Genomic DNA, 27,222 nt, shown 5'->3' with positions numbered 1-27,222 from the left:
TCAGGGGAAGATAAAAAGGTCAACTGTAGATGCCACACAGAAGGGGTGTACATCATCTCAAGATTAATTTGAAATGCAGCTCATGCTTTTATTCAGTCATTCAAATTGTGACAGTGTATTTGCATGCTCCCTTATGTCTCATAAATTGATTTTAGTTTGATACCATTTGTTACATAGATTTGATGCTCAATTTAACTTTTTTTTTAACCAAACAAGAAATGATACAAATAGTTAAAAATCATTCTAAAATACAACATAAAGACACCAAGACCTTGCGGAACAGCATAAAAAAATCCATGTAGCCATTTGGTTTCAAAAACCTATTGACATTTTGATATTTCTGCAAGACTTTTTTTGGCAATAAGCTGGTGATTATTTCTGTTCTGGAAACTACTGAAAAAAAAAACTTTTTGTTAATATAAGAGCCATACATCCTCCTTGTGTTTCTAGTTTGTGGTTGTGATGATTCATGAGGCTGTGATTATCCTAGAGGTCACAGCAGGTGAAGCAAGTGAAGTTTCAAAAAATGCTCTCACTTCGATGGGGACTGACATCATCACATGTATCCACAATAGTCTGCAGGAATATTTTAATACAATAGGCAAAATTAACACATTTGTACTGCATGAGAAACACAATGTGTTTTTTGCACCAACCTGCATGGGACTAAGGTGAGACTTGTAGGTTCCAATAGAACCCATTTTCATTCAGATATCATGAGGTGAGTGCTCAAGGGAACCCTGTGAAAATGTCATTTTTTCAAATTTTGCATTACAAATTTTAGACTACATTTGGAGAGCTATTTAGCTCCCTTTCCCAAGACACCATGGCATGATTGGTACCAATAGGGTCCTTGGGTCTAGTTATACATGATACCAGTATCATCAGTGACGCGTAAAAACCCGCTGTAGCCTCAGAAAGTCAGCCGGGCCCGCCGGTGCGCCATCAGATTATTAAGGGGTTAACTTGTAATTAATGTGTAGCAGCTTTGTTAGAGCTAGCGGGAATAATCACAGTGATAATGGTGTGGACCAAAGCTGGGTGGTAAACTCTATTTCCAATCCAAAGTAGCTTGGTTCCTCTTTTTTAGGCAGCATTTTAATTCTGTCTGCATGCAGGCTTGTGCAGTAGTCAAAGGAAGAAGGTGAAAGAGCAGGACACAAGTGTTTTTACAAGATGAGATGGGAGCTTGTTGTTGCTATTCACCTCAGGTGCTTGTCCACAAGAGCTGCACAGAACTAACCCTTTCATCTGTGCTTCATGCTCGTTAACCATTCCCACCTGGCTGTTTGGTATTCTGCCTTTTTTTTTTTTTTTTTTTTTTTTAATCTAACCTCTGTTTCTCTAGTGTTCCGTGATGGTGCTAATGAGGCAGAGGGGGGATGTTTGTCTGGCATTCAGAGAAAGGTACGAGCAGGAATCATAAAAGAGGTACACACGGTCCTCTCATGTGCTCTGTGGTAGAAACAGTCGAGAGGTCATTGCACACTTGTGTGTTTTCATGCCCAATCAAGCCCAGCAGCAAGCTGTACCTCCATGTGTGATTGACTGGGAAGGGAGAGGAAGCAGGGGAGGAGGAAGAGAGGGACATGAGAGGAGAGGAGATCGTTTTGGCTGTGATCAGGCGTTACCTGGCTGTGACAGCACTCGTCTCTCTCAACAGCTGAGGCTTGTCACAGCTGCTGATGTCCCGCTGTGTTCAACCACACGTGAATACGCACACTTACACACACACACGCTCGCGCTCACAACCATGCATACTCAATCACACATGCTTTCTAACATGTGCACACACACACAGATGCCCTCTCTCTGCTCGGCTCTGTTCTGCTCACTCACTGTGACCACACTGTTGCAGGCAGCACACAGGCAAAAACCAAACGGCAGGATGCCAAGACAACCTCCCTGAAGTCTTGCACATAACCTCATGAATTATGCAATTCTCGTATTATCGAAAGGTTTTGGAATATCAAGACAAAGAACAGAGTTAAAAATTTGTTTTTCCTGTTTTTTTATGTAATTTCAGAACAGAGTCGGTTGCAGAGAAGATGCTTACAAACTGGTTCGCCTTTCTCCTTCACAAATTCCTCAAGGTGAGTACACCAAGCAGCACATGTAGTGTTTGTTCAAATAAATCCAGTGTTTCTAATTAAATTTCCTAAATTTACAGTGTGATTTCCCATTATCAAATATTTACAATATGTAGGTGTTTTACAGTCTGGTGCTTTTTTAGTGTTTATGCTGTGATGTTTTCTCATGTGTGAATCTGTCTGTGCTCACAGGAGTGTGCTGGGGAGCCTCTGTTCATGCTGTACTGCGCAATCAAGCAGCAGATGGAAAAGGGGCCCATCGACGCCATCACTGGAGAGGCCCGCTACTCCCTTAGTGAAGACAAGCTCATCCGCCAGCAGATCGAATACAAAACCCTGGTACGTCACACTCCAGGAGGAACATGAGAAGTTTGCACAGAGGCTCACAGACAAACGCAAACACACAAACAGCCCTCGCTCATTCTTTTCTTGCCATAATAGTTATTTATTTATACATTTTGAGGTTTTTGCATCGTTCTGTTGCTTTCCAATTAGTGTTCCTTATGTATTCAAATTCCCTGGCTGTCTAAAACCTTTTCCAATGTGAGCTGATGTAGGTTTCTGGATAATGACATTGCTACACATGTCCCTATCAAGTGCACAGCACAGCAATGTATTACAGATGGCAGTCAGCACACAGAAGCTGGGCAATGTACTGTTGTCGACACCACATTAGTTTACATCCGAGACCAAAGACACTCAACTACACATACAAACTGACTGACTTAGGCACAGGTAGACCAAAATCTTGTGTATTTTGCAAGGTGAAATTACATTTTTTGTCAAAGGAGTCTTGTGGCTTTGAAGAGAGCAATATGTACTGCTGTGGATGGCAAAACCCAAAAAGTCAGACAGCCCTTTCAGAAGGCTACTGAACTGGTTTTATCGCTCTTTCAAAGTCACCAGACTCCATTGACAAGTTTTATTTGAGTTATTTTAGTTTTATCAAGTTATTTAATCTTGCTTAACACAGGAGTTGGTAGTCTATTTGGTCAGTATGTTTGCATTGTTGTGTGACTTTCAGACATGAACTTTTATCTTCACAGCAGTCACGTTATATTGCTTAGCTTCTGTGACGTTATTTCCAAACTTAGCACAGCTAACATTGACGTTGTTATTTATAGCATTTACATGATTTATTACCTCATTGATCAGCCTAACCCTAACCCAAGACTGGACATTAAAGCCATTATATCACTCTTTCCAAGCCACCAGACTCCTTTGACAAGTTATATAAGTTATTTAATCTTGCAGGTCACAAGACTTGCTAGTCTCTTTGGTCAGTTTGTTTGCGTTGTTGTGTGACTTTCAGTTACGAATTAATGTTGTCTCCACAGCAGTCGCATTACATTATTTAGCTGCGCTAAGTTCAGAAATAACGTCACATCGGCTAACATTGACGTTGTTATTTAAAGCATTCACATTATTCATAACATTATTGATCAGCTTACAGTGGTAACCTAGGCCACAGCTTTTTCCAAAGGCTGAGTGGGTGTTTCAACAGATGGAGTCTGCCTTTCACTTTACTTTTTCGTCTTTACTTTTTAACCACAACCAATTTTTAAGATAACAAAGCTGTGTCTGCTGTGTTGGGTTTCTTCCCTCCTGTATGAGTGGAAAATTAACTAATGATCCCACAGGCTTCAGTGTTGGTCCAACATCAGGGTAGGTGGCTGTGGAGATTGGATCACAACCCTTTGTACACACACATACACAGACCGAAAAAACACTCATGCAGCCAGCATGTGACATGACAATGCTCTGATTGCTCCGACTGGGAATTTGGCTCATTACGTGTTAATACCCCGGCAGAGCTGGAAATTGGTGTCCCGCCGAAGGTGTGAAATTAGATTTCGGGATGCCAGTGAGAGCGGAAATGGTTTCTCAAAGCTCCTGCCATGCTCCAAGGAGACTCTAATGAGGGCGAAGCCTCAAGCTGGACCCAAGTCCAAGCAGTAACAGCACACCTTGCGCCCTTTTCCTCTTCTCCTCCATTTCTTTCTGTGATTTCTTTGTCTTATTCTCCCCTAATCTACAATCCAGATCCTAAACTGTGTGAACCCGGACAATGAGAACAGTCCAGAGATTCCAGTTAAGGTGCTGAACTGTGACACCATCACCCAAGTGAAGGAGAAGATTCTGGACGCTGTCTACAAGAACATGCCCTATTCTCAGCGTCCACGTGCTGTCGACATGGACCTCGGTATGTCCCAAACACACACTTACACCCACACACACGCGTGTACGCACAATCCAGACACAGATGCAGTTGGCAGGTGTAAAGTCCTTCACACCCACAGATTAATGTATCAGTGAGAGAAAACCTAGCCATGTGTACAGATTATCAGTGCATTAGTGTGATAAAAGCTGTGTTCCAGCAGCCCGACCAGCCAGCCAGCTTCAGTGTGCTGCTGCCAGGCCTTCTATCAAACTGACTGACAGTGTGTGCTGCATCGCGCCGTCTGGCTGCTTTCGCTGCCGGGTAGCGCCAATAAGACACAGCAGATCGAGACAGAGAAGTGCGCATTGCATTATGTTTGTGTGTGTGTTTTTTGCGTCTGTGACGTGTCTGTCTGGCTGACCTAGGTAAGAACTGACAGACGGGCTCGCCAGCCTCACGCAGAGTGCTCCACTCCTACGCAGTCTGCCACTTCCATCCTTGCCTGTCCTACCTTGCATCCCATTTTCCCTGTCCCTCTCATTTCCTCTCAAATCACATGGGCGGAGAGAACAAAAGCCCCCCTCCGCCGGCTGCAAATTAGCATGGCGTCCATCACTACACAATATGGCTGTCCATCCACTGTCCTCTTTTTTTGTTCTCTTGCATCCATTTCTCACACTTTCATTGATGCCTTTAAAATAATTTGCATCAGTGTGAGCCTGTGCGTGTCAGCATGGGCTTATAGTGATTATTTTTGTGGGTTTTTGCATGATGTTTTATTTCTGTAGAGCATACGTTAGACAGTTTCGGGAGGATGTTGTGCCAGGCAGGGATATCATGTGGTCACCTGGCAGAGGCACAAAGTAATAAAACCCAGTCAACAGAGGAGAAAATCAATGATCACTCCCAGCACGAGAGCCACAATGGCTGTCCACTTCCCCGTCAAAACCCTTATTATCATTTCATTACCCCACAACGAGCCGTCAGCCCCCGCCCTCTGCAAGAGCTGCTTATAGCCTCCACCTGTTTCTCCCTGCTTCCAATTTTTCTCTTTTAAAAGGAGGTGATTTTCTCATAGATCCTTTCTCGTCTGCTCCACTCTTCTCTTCTTTCTGACCCTGACGGGCTGATTGTTGCGTATGCTAATAGCGCGCCATTTCCACGACACAAGTACCAATTAAAGCGTGCAGCCTGCCTGCATATACATCCTGAAATTGTTCGTGTGTAATGTTTAATTAAGATGCGTGTCAATCCAGCTCTGTGAGAGGAGTGCGCGAGCCGAAAGCCGCACCAGAACACCGGCTGCTGATATCTACTCAAAATGTGTGAAGAGAGCTCTTTGTGGGAGCGATATAGTTTGACGTTCCACTGACTGAATGGCAAATGAGGATTGAAAGAGAAGTGTTTTAAGAGTTTGTTTTGTGTCATAAGGAAGTTGTGAGTTTATTTTAGCACACTTCACAATCGCCTTGCAAGGTAACTGGTTCTGAAGGCATTGAATACAGCACAAACCACAGTATTGCACTTTACCCACAAGTTCATTCAAAGCAATGTGTAACTTGAACACATGGTGAGTGTGTTTAACCCTCTGAACCAAAAGCAGCTACAGGGTGTTTTTTGCTCCTGTCACATTTTACTGAATGTGGCCTCATTTTCACTTGGGGTCACTTAGAAATGTCCTTATTTTTTAAAGAAAAGCACATTTTAAAAAAATTTAAATAACAGAGAAACTATTAATGTGGTAAATGACTACTAAAGCTGGAAACGGCTGGTTTTCTTATGAAATATCCAACCATCACTCGTGTGTTCCAGTGGCACGGTGTGTCCATCCATGTTATAGTGTTGAAAGGATGATTGATCATTAAACCTGTGCATTATGTTGTAAGTGTTTTGTGCTGATTTGAGAAGCAATAAAATGATCCTTCCTTAGGCTAGTTGAGTATCTAGAGGCAAGGTTGGAGATTTGTGCAGGTTAAAATTATTATTTCTACCCTTGTCAATATCGTAAATATATTTTTGATTCATTTCATGAATGTTTGATTTCATGGGAAACAACACAGACATTTTCAAGTGTATATGAAAAGAAACATCTTCTTACAAACTATCTTGTCCTCTCCTCTCTGCTCTGTGTAAACAACTCTTTTTGTCACGTGACTCTGACTCTCAGTCGAGTCATTCATGGCTTCCTAGTTGCCCTTAGGGGCGCAGAATGTAATGATTTTTACAGGATCTGGTTGGCGCGAACAGTTTTTAACAAATTATGAATGAGATGTGCAGAATAAAGGGATTTTGATACAAAATCACTGTTTTAGGCCTATTTTTTTTATCCTTTCTTGCATTCGTCACATAAGTCAGAAATGTGAAAATCTAACATGAAGTTCTGTTTTAACAGTGTGTGGTTATGATAAATTCTGTAATTTTGGCTCCTCTCCCCCCCGTATTTTTTTTAAGAAAACATACATCGGCAGGTTGAGGGGTTGAGAGAGATAACACATGACTACAAAACTCTCCACTGAAACCAAGACAAATTACATAGTTTTACTCACTGTGTACAATGTAATGTATAGTTTGCAAAGGCAGTGAATATTCAGTGTATCTGTTGTGTTTGTGTCCTCAGAGTGGCGACAGGGGCGATTGGCTCGTGTGGTGTTGCAGGATGAAGACATCACCACCAAGATAGAAAATGACTGGAAGAGACTCAACACTCTTGTGCACTATCAGGTAAATATACTGGGCTTGAGTGTGATGTTTTCCTTAGTTACGTGTCAAACTTCACCTTTTTTTATTTTATCAAGAAATGACTAATTTCAGTTCAATTTCTGCTGAGGCTTTTATTATGGAAATTGTACCACATACCTTGCCAAACTTTGATGTTTCCTGCTCTTGACTTTTAGTCAGCCAATTTTCAGCTCCTCATTTGCATGCCCTTGCCGGGTGTAATCCAAGTGACAGAATAGAGGACAATTACTGTACTGTGGCAGGAGAGATGAACCCTCAGCATCTCAGCCGACACTTCTCCCTCCTCCCCGGGGAGATGAAGCTGCTCCAGTCAGGAGGACAGCATCTCTCTCTTTCTCTCTCTCTGCCCCGTTGACTTCTACGCTGGCAACAATTAGTCCTGCTGTGACTGCCTGCTTCTGTCTTTTCACATGCAGAACCTTGATTCACACCCCGCAATTTTAGGGCCCTTGGGCTTACCTGCTGCCCCCTGTTTAACAGAGAGGAAAGTAAAAGGCTAAATGTGAAGAAAAAAACTGAGAACAAGAGGAGTTGTGCATTTTTCAGGAGAATTTATGGCTGTTGAAGTTGTAAATGGAAAAAAATGGGGGACCAAGAGGGAGTGAGAGGAAGCCAGAGTGAGATAATAAAAAGAATAAAAGGAATATAAAAGAAACAGGCAAGGCAGAATGAGAAGGCCGCCTTCTCAGCAGGTCATGAATCTTTCATAGCACATGCTCAGTCAGCTCTCATTAGTCAACCAAGGGGGACCATCTGCTTAAAGACTGCATGATGCTCCATTCTGGGCTACCTGGTCAAGAGCAGAGGTTGGGACTGAAATGCAGCTGTGGCTGGGGTGCTGGGGTGGGAGACCGGGGCCGTTGGGCCAGGAGATGCAGCTCCATCTAAGAGCAGAAAATAGGGATGAGGTCTGGCGAGGCTCAAGACCGCATGCTGGGCCTCATTCTGAACTCCTTCCCCAGCAGAGTACAGCGAATAATTTAACAGCTGTAGGAGTCATTAGAAGAAGGGACACACCATAGTGTCCTTCACCCAGGCCTTGGCACCATGCAGCTTTTTCCCCTTTTGTCTTCCCTTCCTTGTCACCATCCTTTCTCCTCCTCACCTTCATTGTCTCCACATTTCTTTTTCCATATTTATGTTTACATTTTTCCATACCCATTTCCCGTATTTTTTCCTTCTCACCCATTGACATACAACGAGCATTCTCAGCTCCTCCTTGCTCCCTCTCAAGGTCTGAGCACCTCTTCTCCTTTTGTCTCTGCAGTGCTTTAATCCTTGATAAAGGTGCAGTATGTTCTCTTCCACACCAAAATGGGCTTCTATGTTGTTTGCGATTCTTTGCGTCACAGTCTGTCTGCCATCGTTAGCCAAGGGAGATGCTACGAGGCACAGAGTAACACGCATGTGGCTGCTTTACTCCTTCGTTCGCTCAATAGCAGATGTAAGGACTCCTATTGATCACGCATCTAAGGGCCCTGCGCAGAACATAAGGCCCAACACCGTACAGCTTCAGAGGAGATGCCGGCGGGGCCAAGTGGAATAGAAAGAGAGGGAGAAAGCGATGGAGCACCAAGGGATAGGGCAGTTGGTGTTAGGAGAGGGTGGGACAACTGCTTCGTTGCTGTTTTGATGAGCTTGTGTGTGTTTGCACCACACACCAAGCCATTGCATTGGCAGCTCCAACAGCACATCTGGCTGCCTATCACAACAAGGGAGCACAGCTCATTAGGCCCCAGAGTGAAGGAAAAGCTTGGAGAAAAAATTGGAAGAGGTAAAAAAAAATATTGAAAGGGGGTCTGAAATATGCAGAGTGAGACTGAGCATCACCTTGAGTCTCTGCTAATTCTCTCATAGCAGAGACACAGGCACCAGACAGAGGCATTAAAATTCATAGGGCTCACAGGCTCCCAAGAACCCCCATTGGCTATTTACCCCGCCACATGGGAAATAATGGTTTACATAACCTGGATATGGAAATACACACCTTCCCAGCTCCCTGTTACAGCAAAAAATAAGAACATAAATGCACACATTTAAAATGAGTTCAGAATCTTTATTCAACAATCTGGCATTCACAGCCACAGGACTAAACTCCCATCCTCCCTTCAGACTCTCTCTATTTCTGTATTTTTTCCAGTCTTTCTTGTGTTGATAATAAAATAAGAAGATAAAAGCACACTTAAATATGCACACACAAACAGAACATAGCCGTGTTGCACATGCTTATGCACTGACAAACACAAGAGTTGCGATAAAAGATTTGAGATTGGAGTTTTTGGATGATTGCTGATTTGGATCTTTTTGTTGTTTAATCTTCCACCTCGTGAAAAGGAAGTGTTTCATCACACCTTCTTTCTTCTCCACCTCCCCCGTCTCTGTCATCCTGAGACATGTTGGTGGTTAACCTTGCACCTGCTGGAAAGTATCCAGGAAGGAATCAGGGTTTCCACAGCCACATGAATCAGACATCTAACTGACTTGAGTCACTTTTGGGGGAGGCAGGATGAGCAATTCTCATAAACAGGACAATATAATGAACTGAAGTTGTCAGACCGCTCTGGTTATTTATGATGATTCAAGTTGGGCCCACGCTGTATTCACCGAGCCGCTGTGTGAGTAATTACATTGATGATGTTTGACAAAGTGTTGATTTTTGACAGGTGGGCTGTGGCTTTTTCAGCATATTAATATTTGTTTGCCACATCCATTTGTGCAGACACATGGGCAGTGTTGTGTGTGCATTGTCTGGAATATTATTCCTAATGTCCAAATAAGTGACGGTAAAGGGCAGACTGCTCCCTCTTTCATTTTGGCTGAGACTGCGTCAAAATAAAAAGTCAGTTTGGAAACTTCCGTCCCCCACTGCCCGGTGACCTCTGCCTGTCCTTTTCTCTGCGGTGAAGGAACAGGGAGAGCAGACACTGATGACCACACCAGGAGAGCCTGCCAGCTAGATCCTGTTACCCATCTCACAGACATCACTTGGGGCATTTTGGGCTATTTTCAACAGCTCCAGACAAAATAGATACTACTACATTTCTATCTGTTTAAGAATCCAATGCTCTATCGGTCTTGGCTCGCTGGTCCCAATTGTAAATCTGACTATGAATCTCAGACAGGTGGGGGTATGAAGGTTTTTAGGAGGAAGAATATTTAGCAAGTTTTTGGAATAATTATGTTTTCCATTGAAAAGAAGATATTTAAATAATAATGTGTCCTGCAACCATATCTCGAATAGCAACAACACATTTAGCAGACGCTTTTATCCAAAGCGACTTACAGGAAGAATAAAAGGTTTAGTGCAAAAAGAGCTATTAGTGCATCAATAAGTGATAGTGACAATTCTTTAAGGAGTAGAAAGAGTATTAGTATTTGTTAAAAAGTCACGATGGCTCTTTAATCTTTTAATTGATTCAAACTATCGACGGCCAGCTGCATTGTAGGCTATAAGCCCCACCCCCTCCATGTTAGCGGATTTATTTTTCTGATACATTTTGTGTCAATAAGCCTAGTTATTTGATGCTATTAAGGTCATGTAAAGGCATGATTGAAAGCTTTGATTGACTCACAGACCTTGAAGCCACAGCTCCACCTGCTGATCACTGGACTGTAGACTCTGGTTCCAAATGTGCAAGATGGCAGCTCCCAAATCTATTTCATCATTTATTTTCATCATTCATCATCATCATTTCTATACAGGGGGAGGTTTCATACCTAAATCCCATTAGAAGACCAACAGATTGCCATTTAACTCTTCATAAGATTCCCTGTGACACCCAAGGGAGAGTTCTATTCACACATAAAGGCCTCTCTCACATTTCGTCATTCCTGACGAGGAGGGCACTAAGCACAGGTTGTGTGTTTCCAAGCCACTGGGCAGAGTCGACAGGTATGATAGGCATCATGATCTTGGGGCATGAGTCCAGCAGAGATGGGACACCAAGGGGAATCAGGTTAGGACGAGGGCTGTGGGTTGTGTGGGGAGGGCTGAGAAATGAAAGATAGAGGCTGACCACACTCTGCTGTCTGGCCGGCTCTGCACTGTCTAATGGAAGGTCTTATCACAGGCAGGGCCCACAGCCCTTATCACACCTGCCCACTATCAGCCCCACACTGGATTATCCCTGAAGGGCGAATCTGCACGCCTTCAATCATTTACTCTATCACAAGGACCAATCTTGGCTGTAGCCTCTCTGTCAGCCATAAAAAGCAGAGAGAAAGAGAGAGAGATGGGGGGAGGCGTAAAGGGAAAGGAGGGGGGGGGCAGAGAAGCTATTTCATGCTCCCCAGTGAAAATGTATCACAGGAATAGCAAACTTTACGGAAGTCCACTCCACGCTGTTGATGTGTTAGTGTTGGTCAGTGCGTGGTCAGCCAAGAGGGCGCTATAGGATGGAGAGGCCGTAATTAGGTTTAGGAAAGCGGAGACAAATGAGAATGAGGTGAGGGGAGAGATGAAAGGGTCAAAGATGCCGATAGTGGATAAGGGTTGGGGGTTGGATAGACCATTTTTCATTTCCCACCAAGAAGCCAGGGAGCCAAAGCTGCGTCTTTAAGAGGATTCCTCCAGATCTCATCCCCAGTTTCAAGTGTCTCTCCAGCAAGGCCAGCAGAGGCCAGATGGCAACTCCGACTAATAGCGCAGCCGAAATGAGTTTGGGAAGAGTGGGAGAAAAGGGCGAGGATGAAACTGAGGGAGGATAAGAGGCGGTTGGCTCTTGAGTGCAAGGAGGAAGCGTAAATGCCCATCCCAGCATCCACTAGCTTGTACTCCACCAAGGGATGGAGAAGAGCCCATTCCTGTTAAAGGAAATGAAAAGAGGAATTTACTGTTTTCTATAGATTCTTTGAGGCATTCCTTTCGGAGCCTGGCATTTGCCTTTTGTTTATTTCTCCACTGGAGGATCATCAGTTTTTCTTCGCTGGGTCTGAAGCAGAAATCCCTCCTCGGGGTGGGCTGTAAATGCCAGCCAACAAGCTGTTTGTTGTTTTGGCTTTCAGAAGAGAACCACAAGTTTTGTTGCTGTGTTTTGCATTCTTTTTAAAAAATGTGATGTTATGGTGCACTAACAGTACCAGCATTTTAAAGATTAATTATAGTTAAATCTCCATTTCATGATTAATTAATTACACTGTTGGAGCGATAAAGGAGCTGTTAAGAAGTGTCTTCAAAACAGATTTTAAAAGGGTCCTCTCTAGTGTCGTTTTCATCAGTTTTTCTCAGCTTATCTGAGGCGACTGGAGCACATCACACAGGGCCAAGAGCCCTTTGTAAATATAAACCACAGAGGGGAAAAAGGATGAACCTCAGTGTCTGTCTCTTATTCACGACTCACCGTCTTTTACACAGCTTCTTCTCTTCGTCTTTCTCTTTGACTCTGACTCCTTGCTGCTCTAATGCTATTATTATACCTGCGTACCCCGTTTTCTTTAAGGCTGAGAAGTGTACACAAGATGAGACATTCAGGATTCTAGTCTCTGTCTCTGTCTTTCTGACAGTCTCTCTTTTCTCTCTCTCTCTCTCTCTCTCTCTCTCTCTCTCTCTCTCTCTTTCACTCCCTCTTAGCATCTTATTCCAGTTCCAAAGCTTACATCATGTCTCAAATGTTTGTGAAGGGGATGACAATGACAGTCATGTTGAGTACAGCCATCATGCAGCCACAGCACTCTGCTCTGCTGAAAGAAAGCCACGGGGCTCTGGTAGAGAACAGCAGGGAGCACAGATATGACAGAAAAGGGATGGGTTGAGAAGGGGTTTGGGATATGTTTTGTTTGTGGGATTATTCAACATTTTACAGGGGAAAAACTCTAATTAAAATATGGAAATCGCCATTTTGCTACCAGCACATTCATGTTATTTGCATGTGTTCACAGGTGTCAGACCGCTGCGTTGTGGCTTTGGTGCCCAAACAGACCTCATCATACAACATCCCTTCCTCAGCCAGCATATCCCGCACCTCCATCAGCAGATATGGTGAGTCAGTAGACCGGATTGCTCTTTTCAAACCCTTGTTGTGACATTGATTACTTTGATTGCAAAAATGCCACACAGCATCGGCAATTGTGCATGTATTTGCAGGCTTATTCAACAGTTAATCAACAGTTAATTCCATGCAAATGTAATCTTGTTGATGCTGTTGCCTCGCAGAGACATCAAAAAGTTTTTTATATTAGTTGTTTCAAATATGAACAAAGCCAAACCCACTCTCCCCAAAGCTATGGTCAGCTCTGTTTGGAGCTGCTCTTCTCTCTGCCGCAGAGGGTTTTTTCACAGCCTTTTTCTCTCTCCAACTGTGTGTGCTGCAGTTTGCTTTACAGTTCAGGTCCAAACTCTGTTGGATGGTACAATAATGGAAAGACTAGAGAGAGAAAGAGATGAAGAAGAGGGGAGAAAAAGAAAGAGAAATAGCCATTGTTTTATAATTATAATGACGGTGCATTCTTTTCAGGACACAATGGGCTACTCGTTGTCTGCACACACACATGCATACAGCCCATGCAGTAACCTATACACACGTGCATGCAAACACACAATATACTTCAGATGTGCTGGTGGTTTATGCTGCTGGGTGCCAAATTTGGTCCGACGCCAGACACACAGCAGCAGCAGGCAACTTGTGATTGCTAATTATTCTGTGTGAATGATACTTCACACAAACAGAAAAAGATAAGTGAGCATGGCCAATTATCAGGAGTGGGGATAGAAAGTGAACACTGCCTTTAAACTGTCTAACAGAAAAAGAGTTAACAGCATCCTTATCCCTACAAGCAATTAAGTCTTATTTATCACGGATACCTGTGGATACTTTGTGTGAAACTGATCTTCTTTTATCTTCAGTGTGTGTGTGTTCTAAAATAATGAGGAGTGACATTCACAACATAGCTAATGAAGATTATCTATGATAACCTGTAGAAGATTATGGTGCACTCAAGGCATTACTCAACTTTTTATTCTAAATCAGAAAATTGAACGACTTCAAAAGTTGGATTAGCAGCAAATTAAGCAACTTCAACGCAGTCTTACTTAAGGTGGACTGACCTTTAAGGTGGACCAGCTATTCTAATTTTAGTGATAAACTGCTCATCGGAATTGGTCATACCAATTTAATTACCCAAAAGATGATGGAAATTATATCCCACTTGATACCATGAAGCCTATTTCTTTCAAGAATGTTTAAAAGAAAATGTCAGTTATTAGGCAGGACGTAGAACCAACGATCTGATGATCTTTTGTGAATCCAGCGGGAAAAAAATGAATATCCTGCAATGCTGAATGTTTTTTTAATACCAAATATGGATTTAAAAAGAAACTTTAAATCGAAAGTTGAATGAAATCCTGACATCCCTACTTTCTTTCAAACAGAGGATGGGGCCCAAAGTAATTTTAAGTATTACTTCTCTTATAAAAAAAAAAAGGGATGAACCCTTATCTGCTTTATGTTGTTATTTTAATATCATAGCTTAATTTGCCCTCTGCTTCTGGAGTTTTACACATATAGAGTCATTACTCTCAAATATTATATAATAATATATTTTTTAATCTATCATGAAATTGCAATGAGCTGCGGAGAGGCTGTACTCTGTCTCATTCTTCTTCTACTTTTTACTTTGTGCTCGAGCACTGGAGTTGGACGTGCAGGGCATAGAAAGCAGAGGCTCTGCTGGCATGTGCCCATCCCTCATCAATCATGAGTTGGCACAGCAGGCACAGCTGCACCTCGACACCTGCTGATGGATTCATACCAATTTCACGTTCAACACTTAGCATCTTGACTCAATTTACACCCCCACTCCCCCACCTCCTCCTCGAGCCTTAAAATCAGCCAGAACACACTCCTCACTACTGTCCAGGAGCTGCAGCAGAAAAGGGCTGCGGGTCGCTGCTTAGTGTTCAGGGAGTTGGGGAAAAGGTTGAGGATGATGGGGACGAGGAAATACAAGGGCAGTAAAAACCAGTGACTGGATTAAGATGGGATTTGGGATCTCAATCCACCCTGCATGCAGGCACATATATTCCACCCCCCCCGGTCCCTGGTGGCCGCTGCAGAGGCACAGGTTGGTCTCATGTGAAAGGTGTAAGTGGGTGTATTGGCAGCCAAAAGCTTTGTTGTTCATCTCGGCCTTTGAAGCCAGGTCAGAGAGATCCTCATCGAGATCCTCAGATCCTGAATCTCTAGCGAGCCCACTGCCAGGAGTAGATGCCGGCTAATTAGGGGAAACTGAAACCAGCATCATTCAGACTGAGTGAAGAGCAAGGAGGCAGGAACACCGGAGCAGAGACGATGTATAGATGAAGGAGAAGGGCTCCGGTGCTTAACAAATTAGGGATCTTTTGATGCATTGATTAGAGTGCGACAGGGACGTTTTCAACATGGCATTGGTACAATGTGGCAGGGAAGAGCCAATTATGAGTGCTTTTAAAAGTAGCCAGGCACAACCTTGTCTCAGTCGGTGAGGCAGGGGATTGAATACAGAGGGAAAAGTAAGAGGAAATGAATGAGTGTAGAAAGGGAAAAAAGCAAACAACTATCAAATTATTCATGGTACAGAGAGAAGAAGGAAACAGAGAATAAATATGTAGCATTTTGTAAATACCTCTGTACTGCACACTGTATGTGATGAGATAAATTGGTGGCAGGGTCCTGTGTGTCATCTAGGATTCCAGTTTCAAGAGAGTCACTACTAATCAATGTGGTGCCAGGGACCCTAACTTCCCCTCCCTTTCATTATTTCGCTATTCTATGAAATTATCCACCACTGCAATTTCCTTTACAGCACAGCTTAGAGCAGGAGGGGAACACAGAAGACTCGGCTTTGTAATGAGTTACAAAGAGAGATGGAAATGAGAGAGAGGCTGTGTGTGTGTGTGTGTGTGTGTGTGTCTGTGTGTGTCTGTGTGTGTGTGTGTGTCTGTGTGTGTGTGTGTGGGCATGCTGTTGTATGTGCAAGTGCTTAATTTACATGATGCTGCACCTAAGGGAATATGTTGTAATCACAGTCATTTAGGATTACTGATAATTCTTTATCTCTCTCTTTTTTTCCTGGACAGACTCTTCATTCCGCTACACGGGCAGTCCCGACAGCCTCCGTTCACGTGCTCCCATGATCACTCCTGATCTAGAAAGTGGTGTGAAGGTGTGGCACCTGGTGAAGAACCACGAACACGGAGACCAGAAGGAAGGAGACCGCGGTAGCAAGATGGTCTCAGAGATTTATCTGACCAGGCTGCTAGCTACTAAGGTATCATATTCTCCCAGACATTAGTATATGATAAGTTATGTGCAATTGGTGATTTGTTCATTATTATAGCATTATATAGCCTCTCAAAGGACATTGTTGCAGAATGTCTTAATTATAGTCATGTCCCTGACCCGCCAGAACAGCATTCTGTCTGTGTTGCAGGACCTCCTTTTGGACAAACTAAGAAACAAAAAAGTAACCTGTAAAATGTCTGGCAAAAGTTGCCAAACACTTACCGTCAAATACAGTCAAATACAGTCAAATACAGTCAAATACCAGTAACCATCTGTAAGTTATTTTACAGATTAAATTTATATCTGTAGATTATTATTTTTATTAACTTAACTTTTTATGAAGGTAAGTGTGCCATACTTTTTACATTTTTTCTACCATTTCTTTCTACAGTTTTTTACATTGAATTTAAAGTTTACGTTTTGTTATTTGTTTTTTAATTTTACATTTAGCAATATCATGTGTATTTTTTGTATATTTATAATTTTTACATAGAATTCACTGTAATTCAACATTCAAGACCATAAAGAAAGTGGATAATGCTGTGAAAAAATATCTATAATGTCCCATTATATTAATTTACAGATTCCAACTTCCATTTTATGGTTCATATTTGTAATAAAAGTAATTTACCTTTGTTATGGCATTTGCACTTAATGAAGAAAACAGGAATCCCTATTAAATAACAGTAAATTTCTTGAAATTAACTTTTTGTAATACAGTGCACTTAATACAACACGAGAAAGCAACCAAACTTACACAGTAATGTAAAAAAAATTACCCATTCTCAAATATGTTACTTTAATTTTTTTTCTGAAACCTTTTTGCAACCCTCCAAATAAATAAAAAAAATCTTGCAATCCCCTTGAGGGTCCTGACTAAAATATTGTATAGTACTCAGTATTTATAGTATATAAATTAGAGATTATTATAGATCCTTGACAAAACTGACAAAAGGGCAGGATTGAGAGAAAAAAGTGCAACTTCAGCACCATGGACAGCACCATGTATTTATCAATACACAACACAGCGAAACACAAGCTACTGATATTGCAAACTTATGTTTTTTGGATCTTGCTGCCCATGAATTGCTAAACACTGTATACTCTCCTTTTTTCAGGGTACCCTCCAAAAATTTGTAGATGATCTATTTGAGACGTTGTTCAGCACAGTTCACCGGGGGAGCACTCTTCCCCTCGCCATCAAATACATGTTTGACTTCCTGGATGAGCAGGCAGACAAGCATGGCATCCACGACACGGACGTACGTCACACGTGGAAAAGCAACTGGTGAGAGCCCTTTTAATGTCACATGGTGAATCTATTTTTAGTCATGTAAAGCTCAATGTGCCAGTGAGATAGCATCTCTTACTTATTCTCTTTGTCTCTGTCTTCCAGCCTTCCACTGCGTTTCTGGGTGAACGTGATCAAAAACCCCCAGTTCGTGTTTGACATCCATAAGAGCAGCATCACGGACGCCTGTCTGTCTGTAGTAGCTCAGACCTTTATGGATTCATGCTCAACTTCGGAGCACCGCCTGGGAAAAGACTCCCCATCCAATAAGCTGCTCTACGCTAAAGATATCCCCAATTACAAGAGCTGGGTAGAGAGGTAGGAGCTGATGCACTCGCTTTATACACCATTCTGATCCCCTCTGTCACTATTTTTTATATCTTTCTCTTACAATAAAAACTGGGATCTTTGGGGAAATTGATTCATAATTCTCTTTCGTCTTGCCTTCACTTCTCAACCAGATTGTGTAAAAGCCTTTTGTGTAACCAGGCATTCATTGTTCATGAAAGTGATATTATGGCTCAGAAATCTGACTATACAGAGAATTTGGGTCTCAGTTGAGCTGTTACATTGACTCAGTGAGTCTGTGCAAATGGTGACAAGTATTTCCTCTCGTCTGCGTCCTCAGGTACTACGCTGACATCAACCGGCTGCCAGCCATTAGTGACCAGGACATGAATGCCTATTTGGCAGAACAGGCCAGACTCCACTCCACAGAGTTTAACATGCTCAGCGCTCTCAATGAGATCTACTCTTATGTCAGCAAGTACAGTGAGGAGGTAAGTGATACTAGCACATACACAGCTAACTCTTTTTCATGCATTCTGTGGAAGTCATTTAGGTTCATGCAGTTTACAAGTGCTAGTTTTGTCCCAAAATCCTGAGCAGGCACAATTGGCACAGGAGTATTGAAAAGGAAGGTTGTGGTGAGGAAAAGAAATGAGACTAAAGTCAGTGATTGCAGCCAAATAAATGAATCACAGACAGATAACTGATAAAGACACTGAGTGCTGTAATTATAAATGACCTTTTTAATAACCAAACAAAGAGGTTGTGGTAAAAAATTGTGGTTTTTTGACGATTATAAATGTAAAAAGGTACCATTCAGGTTAAACAATATGGTATCAGGGTCACCATGATAACTTATGGTGCTCCGGAGCAGGTTATGTTCGAGGTAACAGATCAACGTGTATAAAAGCATGGCCTCCTGACCCGTCAGTTCTCTTGGAAAATATGACATGAGCTCAGTGAGCCAATTGTGAGAGGGTCTTTTACAGATGCAAGAGCGTGCCGAGACTGGCAAAGCCCTTTAGCTTTCTAAAGACTGCATGTATTGCCTTGTGTTTCTTTGCTACAGATATAGTAAGTGATTAAAGCACGTGAAGCACTGAATCTTTATATTCGTTGTTCTTATAAGATGTAAAAGTAAGCCTCATTATCACTTTGAATTATGCTTTGACTTTGTTTTATTTTTTTTACTTTTGTCCTAAGTTTCACACCAAAAGAGTTGCAGGTGAAAGCATGAGGATACATCTAAGCAACACATTCATTTAATCCAAGTATACAACAATGTAGTTATATTGAGATCTACTCGTGACCTATGGGGCATAATAACCCCTGGGTATGTTGAGCTTGTAGTTTAGGCTTCTGCTCTCTCTCTCTCTCTCTCTCTTTCTCTCTCTCTCTCTCTCTCTCTCTCACACACACACACACACGCAGCTTTCATTTAATGACTCCTGTTGCATTCATGGTGCATAAATCCCTACAAATAAATTAGAATGTATAGTGTAGCAGTCAGTTTTGCAGTGCAGTTGAACTCTGCCCTTTAATGTTTTAGAATGTTTTGACTTCATTACTGAGGTTTTTTTTTGTGCAGCATAATCTATTTTCTGAGCTTGGAGATCTCAGATAAATGCCTCCTCTGAACTACGTACTGAGCTCCTTCACTTGCTGAATTTACCTGGAGGGCAGTCCCAGGCGCTGATTGCATAATGAGCTGCTGCCTTGGCAAATCAGGCGCTAATTACAGGCAGATTGCGAGCGCAAATTGAACAAAAAGCATGCCGCAAATTTGCACCACGCTTTAATGTACATTTATCTTGCCCTTGGTGTTCCCAGACTCTTCATAACTGGTAAAGGTTAGTGAGGTCAGCACAGAGTCTTCAGTAGACTTCCCCAAAGCCCAGAGGTCTAGTGAGACCTGCACTTAACAAGGCAGTGTGTCTGATCTACAGAGTAGAAAGTGAATGTCTACAAGCTCTCAGCGTGCTGCTCTGTCCTTTCGTCTGTGCTCAGTGAGAGTGGACGATCTGTTATATAGGGCTCTCATGAGCGGAATCATAGGCAACACACACACACACACACACACACACACACACACACACACACACACACACTGTCAGATCACAGGAAGTGTAAAAAAGAAGGGAGGAAGATAAGGAAGGAAGAGAAAGAGAGTCCATTTATGGAGACATTCTGCTTCTAATGTCAGCTCCTCCTTTGGGAAGCATTAGCCTGACCTTTATGTTGGACCGCAGTATCTCTCTCTCTTTCTCTTATTTTCTCTCCCTCCTTCCTGTACATTCCTCCTTTTTTACCCATTATCCAGTCAGCCTCGCCTTTGCTCTCGATGAATCTCATACACCCACTTTTGCTGCCTCTGCAGTTGTACCTGTCTGGTGCACACATATGCAAACTCACACACATTTTGCACACATGTAGTCCATCACTCCTGCAGTATCTGCTGTCTCCCAGAGTGCAGTGTGTAAAAACCTCACCCAGCATTAACGCTTTTCATTCTTACTCAGCCTCTTCACAAAGGGCTGTGTGTCAGGCTAACCAGGCCAGGGCTGCAGCCTACTTAAATGGATTTGGGAGATGGCAGTGGGAGCTGCACCTGCATACAGTGCTACAGATTAATAATAGATTGCTATCGGGGCCCGATGAGGAGGAGGAAACGCTCTGCCTGTAGCTGCCAGCCTTTAAGAGCACTTAAGCAGATGAGTGGAAGATGGTAGGTGGGCAGACAGATACTGTGCTCTGCATCAGGACAGACAGCAGAGAAAGGTTTGCCATGCTATGCAGAAAAAAAGAGCAAAAATGTTGCTGACATGTTTTCCAGACAACAAGCAGTCAGTCTACTTTTACTGCATAAATGGTGGTCTGCAAACCGACCAAAACCTCTTAAAACTTAAGTTCTGGGAGTTCTTTAAAGGTCAGGGGAATGTTATTTGGAGGTTCTTTCAGGGAACATTCAGGGTGTTCTGCTAATGTTTAGGGGATCATATTTAAGTATTCCCAGAATATTTTCACTGGTTTAAAGAAAATGGCCTCGTAACATTCCCAGAGCCTGTCACTGTGTGAAGTTCTTTAAGGTGAAGGGGGACTTTATTTGGCAGAAGTTCTGGCATCATTAAGGGGGGATATTGAACAGATTAAAATGTATAAAAAAATAAACAGTGTTGGGGTTTTTTGGGTTGATAAATGCTTGTATAAAGCAGATATTTGATCAGTGTTCATGATTGATAGTTTGTCCTGTCTTGGCTGACATAGCCTCTGAGTGACCCTAAGTATGAATAAATGGACAAAGACCAGAACTAGTGAAGGAAAAATACGTTTCCATGATTATTAATCTTTAGTTGCACCATGAATGAATGGTGGGTGACAGTTTTTCTCCCATATTCATTATTTATCTCCTACCTCGAATATTTGAAACAACACATTGCATAAGAGGGGACAATTAATTATTTTGTTTGAATCATCAATAATTGAGTGAAACACTGCATTCTAGCAGAGTGTGGTTTGATGTGAAATGGATCTACGGTAGCAAACAGATACACAGTAACAAACCTTATATTGGAATAAAAGCTGCTGCATTTGGATTCTGATATCCATATCAAAGGTGATGAACACACACCCCATATTGTAATATTTTTTGCTGTTTTATGTTCATATTAAAGGCCTTTGCCATGTGTGTTGCTGCCACTTTGACATAAATTCATCCTGACAAGGCAGACACTAGATGAGAGAGCGAAGAGGAGAGCCTGTCTGAATTCCTTTTGAACCTGACTTGACAAATGCCAAATTTACAAGAAATGGGCTCAAAAGATAAAACGGGAGAGGCTAATACACAAATATTTCTTCATGTTGTCAAAGACAAAAGCAGTGATGTAATTCTTTTTCTTTCTCTTTTATTTGATGTCCATATAGAAACCTAAAAGAAAAGGATCTGCTCTGTGAAGAAATATGCAATTTTCTATCAAATATTGTCAGATCCAGTTCTAAAAATTAGGGATGCCACAGTGAGGAAATTTTCTCCCCCAGTTTCAAAACATTGGACATTTTACAAGAAAAATTTTAGTCTAAGATGCTCAATATCTGTGAAGCGCATACATTTTCCCCTTCTTTGAACAAAACAGGGATGTCTTTTATTAAACCTGCTGGATTTTTCGGGGTCTGGTGGCAACTCTGTCCTTCTTTATGTCCCTTTTCTCTCACTGGGTTTTATTTTTTAATTATTTTTTTAAAGAAAAAATGGCCGCAGGGCCGATGAGTGTATGCTCAGACAACATGTTACACCAGTATCACAACCAACAAGGGTGCAGTCACATCATGTATGTTTTATGGCTGCTGTTTTGTGTTTCTGTGTAGATCACGGCGGCCCTGGAGCAGGATGAACAGGCGAGGAAGCAGAGGTTGGCCTACAAGGTGGAGCAGCTCATCTCTGCCATGTCCCTCGAGAGCTGAGAGTGACCGCCACTCAAAGAGAGAGTGACCGAGAGGGACAGGACCACAGTCTCTACAGGACCTCCCAAAAAGGTTCCACATTATTTACCTCTCTTCGTGGGAGCGACGACCACGAACCAGACCTGGGACCTCTCTGCATCCACAGTCGGACAGACATACAACTGCTTTAGTTGGTTAATTCTCTCACCTCCTTCCATGATTGCACCAGCTAAGGGCCCACGGACAGACTGAGATAGAGGCCCTGCAGCTGGAGCTGATAATGGCATAAGGAAGGAACATCAGTAGAGAAGGCAACAACATGGCTTGTATTTATTTATTTTTTGTTTCTTTATTTTTCTCAAAGGATATTTTCTCTCAGTTTGACAGGAAATTGTATGTTGTGTGGGTGTGTGTGTGTGTGTATGCATGAGTGTGTGTTTGTGCCGTACTGAGTTGGACTCCTGCAAGACCACGAGAGCAAATGGAGGAACAGATTTATTCTCCACTCAGTCCGAAACTCACATCTGAGTGTGCAAATGGAGACAAAAAAAAGGCGAGAAGCAGAGGAGCAGATCTCATGTTGGACAGCTGAGTTTGCATTCAGATTTCCTCAGATTTTATTTTTGTACTTGTACATTTGAATATTATCAGTTGCAGTTGAAATATTCACCCAGGATCCCATAAGTGTTGTATAAAGACTAAAGAGTGTTACACTACATCAGGGTAGTGAAACAGGCCATGGTCCATGTCTTCTCTCACTCCCTCCCTCCTCGGAGTGATGCTTCACATGACACGGAAAAAACCTCTTTATCCAATCAGAAGTGTACAGGAAAACAAGAAACGTGTGCTCATCATCTTAAGAGTCAATGGAACTGTGCTCGTGGTGGTCACGGTTCAGCCAGCATGCTTGCACCTAAACTAAAGATGACGGAGATGAAGTCGTGTATTTAGGAGATTACCTTAAATCAGCATCACTCTGGTGTCCAAGGCTTTTTTTCAGCAGTTAGGTCATCTGTGTATGTACCGGTTGATACTTGCCAATCAGTGTATGTGAATGTACAAATGTTTTTTAATTTGTTTGTTTGTTTGTATGTCTATTTGAGTTTTGCAAACAGAAAGGGGCTCAGTTGAACTGAGCTCTATAGATATTTGCAGTAGCTCATCAAGTGAACAACTCCATTTGTCCGACCTGGCCCCAGCCCATGCAACTGCTTCCCAAACATTATTTACCCTAAACCACTTTTCTACTAGAGGAGAGTGTGTGTCTGCATTGTGGCCGTCACTGCTGTGACTCAGCTGCTCATACAGTATGTGCAGCAGAGCTAGCAGTAAGTAGAGACCAGTCAAGAGCAATTGGTCTCTGCAGGCTAAAACTCTCCATTATATAACCACAGTTTGTATCTCTTTGGGAACTTGATCAGCTTTATGTGTACTTTGCATGCCTGCTACCACACATCTGAAGTGTTCTAAAGGTCCATCTTTGATTTTATCAAGTGCCAATGAGTCATGCCAGCGCTAGTTGGCCATTTTGAGATGTTAGCTGATGGGAGAACTTAACCCGACCACCATCCATGTCCTCGCACAGACAATAAGAAGCCGAGCTGCGTGGGTTTTGTTTGAACAAGTGCCAAAAGATCCTGTTGTTCCAATTTGTTCACTAATGTGTCAAGAATCGGTTTATGCTTTACAGAGGGAGCAAAGCTCTCACATCGGAGTGTAGAGCCGGTTAAAGCTGAAGCTTATTTTACTGGAATGGTGAGTTTTAAAACTCATTAAAGGTACGAAATAGAGGCAGGAGAAAAGAGATCTGGGAATGAGGATCAAATCATAAAAAACACACATAGACATAAAAAAAAAACTGTTCTCATGAACGGTTTGTTGTTATTCATACAAAAAGTAATGCACTGACATTTGTAGCTTTCCCACAAAATTGTGCCCATTGACATGCTGTGAGGTCTGTGTTGGCAGGGCTGTGAGGACATATGATGGGCCGCACCCCCGGTGCCCCAACACCAGTACCAGGGGGGACTCCAGGTCTTTTGCAGTGCCACTTTTCATGTAATATAAAACCTGTATTAGGGCACAGGGCAGTGGACACAATCCTGAAATTGTGCCCAAATGTTTTCTAAGCCAGTTTTCAATGCTGCATTTATTTCTGATAGGATTTTTTGATTTCCCATTGCCCCACCTGACTGGTTCTTGTTCTTCCCTGTGCCACGTTGTTAAAAAAATCCTGGAATCACCCCTGCACATTGGTCCCTATAAGGCTGGTAGGTCAAACAAACAGCCAAGACACCGGTTTTTGTGTCCTGTTGGAAACTTCCTTATGTAGATCGGCGACAGTCATGTTCTACGTTACTAACATAGTAGTTATTGGAACCCTTACTCTGTTCTTTTTTCTAACCTTAACCAAGTAGCTTTGGTGCCTAAACCTAACCAAGTAGTTGTGTCACAACGTTAACCATGAGGGTAAAACAGCGACCGTTGAATAGAACGGTCACATTCCATAGGATTTCATACAAAACCTACTGCATCTGTTTTTGTAAGAAATCATACAAACCCGTTCATGAGAATACATTAAAAAAAACGAGCATGTTTCATGTTATGTGGATGCGTCTCCTGACTTAAACCAAAACGTCACAAGTTAAAAGGCCGATGTAACCTTCCAACCTTCTAGCTAAATGACAGCAAACTGTAGATTCCATCCTCTGAAACAGTAACTTCATTTTCTTCCGGGGTATGTGTTTGCTTGTTGTTTACATCAAGTACTTGAAAATAGATAGTTTTAAAGGTTTGCACAGTAAACTGCAATCGTGTGTGTTGAGAGCATGACAAACACCAGTAGTGGGTGAAAGGTGCTTCTTTTCTCTGTGGCCTTAGATACCCACCTGCTTAGTGTTCCTGATCTTATTAGTCCTCGACTCGGGCACAGTCCTTTCAGTGCTTCGGAGCCCAATAGTTTTTCAGTGATACCCAGCACTGGCGCTCTGCTGAGAACTGTCCTAGTGAGATAAAGTAAAAGGAAAGGTGAAGAGGGTACGGCTGGGCTCAGGCAGACATTGCCTCGCTCAGCACTCGGCTCGCCTGAGCTGTTTGAAGAGAAGTGTTGAGAAATGAGGAAAGAGGGAGAGGTAGAAAGAGAGAGAACCCCTTTAGCTCTAGTTTCCTGCTCTGGCTTTGAAGCTGCTCTTTGATCTGAGTCAGTTGTGTGCACAGTGTGATCAGGAGATGGAAAGAAGAAAAAATAAAAAAACATCAAACTAACAGGCAAGGAGAAATGTAGGATGAGGTGATGATTGACACACTATTACTTTGTCCGGCCAGTGGGGGCAGAAGTGGGCAAGAGGAGAAGTAATTTGTTTCCCTCATCTAAAAAAGCTCCTTCTTGCTTCCTAACCCCCAAATAAACATCTATAGGTACACAATGGTGCACATATACAGTACATACACAAAACATAAAGCTTCTTCCTTTTGATTAAGGTGTCTTCCCAATTTCAGCAAATAGAATTGTATCCTCCTCATACCTCACATTGCTTGTATGGAGTAATGCTTTTTATCATTTTAACAGGACCTAAATGCCTTTTCCTTTTTGCAAGGGATGATGTATGTTTATTAGTCTTTCTAATTCTTAGATGAGCTCCCCTGTATTCAGAATTGTGACGAACGTAATCAGAGGCACGCAAATTGGTTGAGAGTGGCTTTGATTTTTCTCTCAGAGATCATTTATATCAGGATGTTTCCTTTTGTCTTGTGTGAGATTTTTGCATGCATTTTAATTCATGCTTTAGTTCTGCCTGGTATTCCATATCGATCCATGCCGTCATTAGTCTTACTGCCATTCTTCCTGAAAGCCCATCTGTACACGTCTTACATCACAGCTGAATGCACCTTTTTTGTGAAAGAGATTTTTTTTCTAGATATAGCTTGTTTCCATGCTGTATACTCATTACTGGGAACATTTTAATTCAGTTTGAACTGAGAAAAGTTTGTTTACTCTTTCTGCAGCGCAGAATCCCATTTGACTGCCAGTTGTGTGAGATATGGATAGATGCTCATAAACACAACCTCATTTCAGCTCAAGCTGATTGCTCATTGAAGATGCTTTGTGCACTTTTTTGCTCTCGGTGTTGCCGAAGAGATGAGGAGATGTTGTAGTTGTAACTGGCACGTGTCATTCCTTATACAAAGCATTTAAACAGCATTTTAGTTTATTTATGGCATCAGACAGAGGAATTGAAATCCCGATCAATGTATTACTCTCAAGTCAGAATATCACAAAGTACAAAATGAGTATCCTTCCATTTTAAACACATTGTAAACAAACCCTTTGTAGACACTGGAGTTCTGTAAAATAGTAATTACTGGCAATGATGATGACGATGATGATAATAATAATGGCTGTCTGTTCTTCTTGTTTTATAAAAGTGTTGTGAAAATTGTAAGAAACTTAAAGTATTTAAAAAAGGTTGTTCTCTTGTTTTTTTTATTTGCTTTGATTTTGTTATGATAATATATTATTGTGTACCTATTGTAAATATGAAGCACACCTATTTTGCAAGCCAAGGATTCACTTTGTACTGTTGTTATATATAAATAAACTTTGCTGGTTAAAAATTGCATAGAGCCGAAATCTGTATTCATGTCTTTTTGTTGAGCGATCTCCAATTAGGGCAAATAAATAAAATGTAAACACACCCACCTCCACAAACTACAGTTCCCACAATGCCTTGGGGTATGTAAACAGAAAGTATTATAGAGCAGATACTGTTTAGAAAAAGTTGCATATGATTTACAAGTTAAGCCCCATGTATGTTTTAGACTATATTTGTTTACATTTGTTAAATTTGCACCATCAAGAGTAAGCCTAATTTTAGCATTTCTTGATCGCAGTGTGCCCATAGATGTACAGACAACTATAATTCACTTACAAAATGAACATCTTGCAGTAATGAAGAAGAC

General features: G+C 42.0%; 1 protein-coding gene across 1 annotated transcript in view; it reads left to right on the top strand.

Moving 5' to 3' along the window:
* The window catches only part of plxna2 (plexin A2), a 191,919-nt gene extending 165,039 nt beyond the window's left edge, over positions 1-26,880 (top strand). Inside the window, exons 23-32 of the mRNA XM_059332253.1 lie at positions 2,027-2,093; positions 2,283-2,429; positions 4,134-4,293; positions 6,869-6,972; positions 12,868-12,967; positions 16,043-16,233; positions 17,366-17,535; positions 17,644-17,856; positions 18,167-18,317; positions 22,189-26,880. Of these exons, the coding sequence (XP_059188236.1) occupies positions 2,027-2,093; positions 2,283-2,429; positions 4,134-4,293; positions 6,869-6,972; positions 12,868-12,967; positions 16,043-16,233; positions 17,366-17,535; positions 17,644-17,856; positions 18,167-18,317; positions 22,189-22,284 (1,399 nt within the window). The 3' untranslated portion in view covers positions 22,285-26,880. The remainder of the gene's footprint in view (positions 1-2,026; positions 2,094-2,282; positions 2,430-4,133; positions 4,294-6,868; positions 6,973-12,867; positions 12,968-16,042; positions 16,234-17,365; positions 17,536-17,643; positions 17,857-18,166; positions 18,318-22,188) is intronic.
* Positions 26,881-27,222: the final 342 nt, after the last annotated feature.

This window comes from Centropristis striata, chromosome 5 (genome assembly GCF_030273125.1).
Source record: "Centropristis striata isolate RG_2023a ecotype Rhode Island chromosome 5, C.striata_1.0, whole genome shotgun sequence".
NCBI classification, from domain to species: domain Eukaryota; kingdom Metazoa; phylum Chordata; class Actinopteri; order Perciformes; family Serranidae; genus Centropristis; species Centropristis striata.
The sequence above is the reverse complement of the archived record's forward strand: the minus strand, read 5'-3'. Positions and strand labels throughout refer to the sequence as shown.